A 6,338-nucleotide genomic window follows, 5' to 3' on the forward strand; every position below is an offset into this window, starting at 1 on the left:
AATTGTTAAATTGATATACTGAAATGTATCATATTATTTCCTTCTTACTTGCAACATATAAAGTCCTCAGTGAGTCAGTTCTTATGCACATGTCTAAGAACGCGTATGTATTTATTGTCTGCACTGGAGAAGAGTTTTACGGTCTTGACCTTATATCACCTTCCTGCCATTTCTCATGACTTCAACTAACATAGGCTAGCGCTTGCTTAATAAAATACAGAGCTTGTAATAATAGTAATCAGCTTGATTAGTTATATGGTGTTTTCTTCTTTTCTGAGACAGAGTCTCACTTTGTTCCCTTTGAAAGAGTGCAGTGGCACATACCTCACAGCAACCTCTAAATCCTGGGCTCAAGTGATATTCTTCTCTCAGCCTCCCGAGTAGCTTAGACTACAGGAGCCTGGCCACAATGCCCGTCTATTTTTAGAGACAAGGTCTCGTTCTGGCTCAGGCTGGTCTTGAACTTGTGAACTCCAGCAATCCACCCACCTCGGCCTCCCAAGTGCTGGGATTACAGGTGTGAGCCACTGAGCCTTCTTTTAATAAACTTTCATTAAGTGGAAGCAAGATAATAATTAAAGTGAGACAAGCCCCTCAAATTAAGAAACAAACTACGGATTAAGTGAACTGCAGTGTAAAATTAGATTGGCAAGACAACTTCACTTGCAGTACAAGTCTATGAGAAGTAGATGTGGCTGGTTGTTCTAAAACTCTGAACACCTTGCTATCAGTGAAAGCTTTTCATTTTCATACCACCTCTTGCCTCACCTTAATTCAGAATAACATAAGGGAGAATTCAGAATCCCCTCATTATTTCTTTAATACTTACCTTCTGCTTTGTTCTTGGGGGAGGTGAGGGAGAGTAATTTTTTACCACTCATTTTTACCATTGAGTCACCACCCACAAGCAAAGCTATTTGTGAGGAATGCCTTTGAATTATCATTTTCATTAAGACCAAGAATCACATCTGTCTTCAGCATAGCTCCTACTATTTCCCAAAGAAATAAAAGCAAAAATTATCAGAAGAGATAATACCACGAAGACTAAAACAGTATGCTGCTTTGCTCTTCCAGTTTAAGAAATGAAAAAAAGTTTAGCCAAACTTCTCTTTTCACAAACACACAGTCCTACTTTATAAACTCAAATACGTCCTAAAATAAAAGAAGCCCCAGTTTGGACACTAATGTTCACTAAAAAATATCTTTCCCCTCAGTCACTCATCCTCCTTTTCTAATTCCTATTCAATGGCACTATTCTTTTAACCTAGGTGTAAGAAAACTTTTTCTGAAAAGGGCCAGACAGTAAATATTCTGGACTTTTCAAGGCTGAGTGATCTCTGTCCCAACTGCTCAACTCTGCTCTTGTAGCATGCAAGGAGCCACAGATAATAACTAAACAAACAGATGTGGCTGTGTTCCAATAAAACGTTATAGCTGACATTAAAATCTGAATTTCAAGTCATAAAATATTATTCTTTTGATTTTTTTTCTAACCCTTTATAAGTGTACAAACAGCCAACTGAAGGGCAGTGCCTGTGGCTCAGGGAGTAGGGCACTGGCCCCATATACTGAGGGTGGGTGGGTTCAAACTCGGCCACAGCCAAACTGCAACAACAAAAAAAATAGCCAGCTGTTGTGGGCGCCTGTAGTCCCAGCTACTCGGGAGGCTGAGGCAAGAGAATCGCCTAAGCCCAAGAGCTGGAGGTTGCTGTGAGCTGTGATGCCACAGCAGTCTACCAAGGTGACAAAGTGAGACTCTGTAAAAAAACAAACAAACCAAAAAACAGCCAACTGCAGTGTCTCATGCCTATAATCTCAGCTCCTTGGAAGGCTGAGCTAGGAGGATTGCCTGAGTCCAGAAATTTGAGATCAGTCTGGGCAACATAGTGAGACCACCCATCTCTATGAAAAACATTGTTTAATTAGCCAGGTGTGGTGGTGGTGGGTGTCTGTAGTCCTAGTTAATTAGGAGGCTTAGTTACTAGTCACTTAGGCCTACTTACTTGAGGCAGGAGGATCACTTCAGCCTAAGCATTTGAAGTTGCAGTGAGCTATGAACACACTACTACACTCCAGAAGACCTTGTCTCTAAAAATAAATAAATAAATAAATGTAAAAACCGTTCTTGGCTGATAGGCGGTACACAAACAGGGCTTGGCCCACAGGCTGCCGTTTATTGGCCCGTGTTTTAGCCAACCACATAGCTGTCACCTCAGGGATGATCGTGTATCTCTTACCCCTGCTGCCGTATTTGTCAACTCTTCCCTCATAAATGGGAGAGTATGAAAGTGCTTTGTGAACTAGCACGCAAGTGGTGTTAAAGTAATTATTAACTGGGTTTGATTTCCAGTCAGGGAACCAAAAATGTTGGATGGCGCCTGTGGCGCAAAGGAGTAGGGTGCTAGCCCCATATGCCAGAGGTGGCAGGTTCAAACCCAGCCCCAGTCAAAAACTGCAAAAAAAAAAAAAAAAAAAAAGATTAATAAGTGTCATTCTCAAAACTGAGCCTTCTTTTCCATTCTCATACCTTAGGTCAGCCCTTCCTTGTCCTCCATCTGAGTTACTGCTATACACACACACACACACACACACACACACATACGTTTTTCTTTTTGAGACTAGAGTCTCACTGTCGCCCTTGGTAGAGTGCCCTGATATCATAGCTCATAGCAATCTCAAAACTCTTGGGCTTAAGCAATCCTCTTGCCTCAGCCTCCCAAGTAGTTGGGAATACTGGTGCCTGGTACAACAGCATCTAGCTCTTTTTTTTAAGACAGAGTCTCACTTTATTGCTCTTGGTAGAGTGCTGTGGCATCACACAACTCAAAGCAACCTCCAACTCCTGGGCTTAGGCAATTCTCTTGCCTTAGCCTCCCAAGTAGCTGGGACTACAGGTACCCACCACAACACCCAGCTATTTTTTTGTTGCAGTTTGGCCGGGGCTGGGTTTGAACTCGCCACCCTTGGTATATGGAGCAGACGCCCTACTCACTGAGCCACGGGTGCCGCCCAGCATCCAGCTCTTTTTAGAGACGGGGTCTTGCTCTTGCTCAGGTTGGTCTTGAACTCCTGAGCTCAAGCAATCTACTTGCCTCAACCTCCCAAAGTGCTAGAATTACAGCGCAAGCCCCTGGGCATGCTGCTGGCCCCCCTGTGCTTCCACTTCCTCCTGCAGTAAATGGGCATGATGGCACCACCTTATTAGTCTGGGTGAGGAGGATAAACTGACAGGAGGCCAGTGGGGCTGTGCTGTACCTGGCCCCTGATGATGGCTGTTTCCATCGCCACTTCCATTCCCAGCCTGCAGAGACTCACTTGGCCCAGTCTAGCCTACCCCATGGTTGCTAGCATCACTGTTTCAAAACACTGATTTTGTTACTTCACTTTTCTACTCCAAAACGAGTTCAGCAATTTTACTTGTAGGAATAACAAATACAAAGAGTTAATATATAACACAAAGGTTTAAAAAGTCTTCACTCTTAGAATGTGCATGTTAGGGAAACATCACTAATGTCTATATTTAAAAGCAGGAACTAAATTATGCTGCATTTGTATTGTGGAATTCTATGAAACCATCAGACAGGATGTCACAGGACTCTATGAGAAGGCTGGAAAAAACCAATCAGACAATAAACAAACTGAAAAAAAGATGTTGCAGGACTGATCATGGAGCATCCCGGGACCGGTTAAGAGAGAAGGCCCTAGATACCACTGTCCAAAGGGACTTTCCGCAGGGATGGCAATAGTCTATATTTGCACCATCTCATATGGTCAGAGCATGTGGCTGCTTGGCATTTGAAATATGGCTAGTGCGACTGAGGTACTGATTTTAGGTTTCATTTATTTCATTTTAATTAATTTAAATGTTAGTATCCACGTACGGTACATACCTAGTCCCGCCATAGGGTCCAGGGCAGGCTGCCTGGCTTTACCACTTACAGGATGGGAGGACTATGGGCAAGTTATTCAGCCTCTGTGCTTCACAGTCCTCATCTGTAAAGTGGGGACAGCAACAACTACTGTGGCACTGGATCAGTTCTACTGTACTACTACTGTTGTTTTTGTTATATGCTAGTCATAGCTACAGACAGGAGGGTACTGCATACTTAACAATATACTATTATATGAAAAAGACACAGCATAAAACCATATGCAGTATGCTATCATTTTTGAAACGTAAATTATGTATAAGAAAAACCTGTTAGGACAGTCACCAAATTGTGAAGAACGGTTGTGATCAGAGGTTATTTTTCTTCCTTTTAATATTTACATTTCTATTTTCCTACAAAGAGGAGACACTCTTTGTTATACAAAAATAATTAAACCTTTCATTTCTTCCCACTGCTAATTAGGTAAAAGGTCCATCAAAGCCTCTCAGTAATCCAGATCCAATCTACAATCCTTGGATTTACTTTCTGTTCCTCCTCTTTCATCCGGCCAGGGATACTGGCCAGTCCACTGGCCCACAGGGTCCTTCGCCCTCCTGCCAGCCAGGCTCACTCAGCTAAAGCATCCTCGCGCTTCTGTTCAAATCTCTCTCATGTCTTCATCCTTTCTCCCTTCAACTGCTCCAGATCAAAGTGATAGCCCCTCCTTTGTGTTCCTGTGACATGAATTGGTCCCCACCACACTGCTTTCACAGGTCCAGTCTTCCCAAAATAGCCCAAAACCTTCCCCTGAGAGGAGCCACCCTGGTAGGTTACCACATTCCTCGCCTTTCTGCCGGGATCTAACTTTCTATCACAGAAACTTTCAAACAAGACATAGAAAGTATAGTCACCTAAATTGTCTGGGTGGCAATTTTTTTTTTTTTGCTGAGTCCTACTCTTGACTTCACTAGTTAACAGTGTGACAGGAAAAGTGACATAGTACCACACCCAGCCCAGTACTATTGGCTAATACTACCATTGTCTGTCCTGAAATGCAAGTTGAGGACCATGCAGAGCTCTCCACTGTCTCTAAGTCCTTGTCATCCTCCCCATCATTTTCAGAGTAATTTTGTTCATACATTTATTCAACCAATTTACTCAGCACAAATTCTATTCCAAGGACTGCCCTAGGTGCTAAGGATACAAAGGTGAAGATATATACTCTCTGTCTGCCTTTAGGAAGCTTATATTCTGGAGGACAGATCAAACGGAGAACAAAGCAGGTGGGCAAACAGAATAATGACAAACTGTGCAAGTGATACAGAGGAAACCTTTGAATGCCTTCCCTAACCCCACAGACTAGGTCAGTTTTCTCTGCTTCATATCTCAGCGTGAAAGGAGACACGCACTTTTTCTTTATGGTACTTAACAGTTTATGATATTTGAACCATTCTTGGACCAGAAACCATTTCCCTAGTAAACTGTAAACACCCCGAGAACAGGAACGGTGACTAGCACTGTGCCCCATACATAGTAGAGGATCGGAATGCTTCTCTTCAGTAATTAACTGATTATTACCCTTTGACTGCATCTGGGCAAGTGGGAAGTCTGCTCCGACCCCCTTGTACGCTAAAACCTCCCCATCCCAACAATTTCTGCATAACAAAGAGTTATGCATGAACAAAGACTTCAGAAATCTATCTGAGGACAAAAGCAGGGGATAGAAAAATAAACCCTTCGCATCAGGGCGTGGTCCCATGGCCCAGCGGGGGTAAAACGGGGCCCTTTCTTCCGGTTAAAAATAACCAGGCGCCTTAAGTCCCGAGGGTAGGGGAGTAAAAGGAGAGGACTAGGGGTCTTCGCCAGGATTCCCCGGCCCAAAGGCTCTCCTAAGCTCATCCTGGAGTAACCTCCAGGTCCCTGAGAACCCAAGCACCATACAACGTTCAGCACAGGGTGGGGGGACTCTCAGCAAGTGCCAGAGCGGGTGCTCAGACTTGCCTAAACAGGCCAAGTCTTGATTGGGGGAGGGGCCGCCCTACCTAGGAATGGGGAGCGTCCTGGGGTGTCTTCAAACTGCGGCGCTGGGCGACCTTGGACAAGTCACCTAACCTCTCTGGGCTCCTGTCACCTTCTCTGTAAAGGAGAAGCCCGAGCGGATACCCTCTGAAGTCTAAAAAAAGTAAAAGCTCCGCGGATCCCGCAACAGAAGTCGGCAGGCAGGGCTCCGGTTGTGCCCGAAGCACCTCAGCTGCGCCAAGTTTAAAGTCTGTCTCGGGTAAGGGCGGGAGGAGGTGGGTGGGTGAGGAAGGCTCTTGTTTGCCTGGCAGGTTCCCCGCGGGCCCGCCCCGAAGCCCCCTAGCCGGGCCCTGCTCACCTCCAGAGGCGGGTGAGCTCGGACGAGGTCCCCAGCGGACTGCGGCAGCCGCACTCGCCGCCCCTCTACGAACAGCGGCATCCCGGACGCGG

The 6,338-nt window shown here is 45.1% G+C and overlaps 1 protein-coding gene across 1 annotated transcript in view; it reads right to left on the bottom strand.

The window, feature by feature from the left end:
- The window catches only part of LOC100960371 (protein N-terminal asparagine amidohydrolase), a 14,263-nt gene extending 7,931 nt beyond the window's left edge, over positions 1-6,332 (bottom strand). The window contains exon 1 of the mRNA XM_023513818.1: positions 6,247-6,332. Coding sequence (XP_023369586.1) covers positions 6,247-6,327 — 81 coding nt within the window. The 5' untranslated portion in view covers positions 6,328-6,332. The remainder of the gene's footprint in view (positions 1-6,246) is intronic.
- Positions 6,333-6,338: the final 6 nt, after the last annotated feature.

The sequence above is a fragment of the Otolemur garnettii genome, unplaced genomic scaffold (assembly GCF_000181295.1).
Source record: "Otolemur garnettii isolate 467f Iridium unplaced genomic scaffold, OtoGar3 scaffold00044, whole genome shotgun sequence".
Taxonomy (NCBI): Eukaryota; Metazoa; Chordata; class Mammalia; order Primates; family Galagidae; genus Otolemur; species Otolemur garnettii.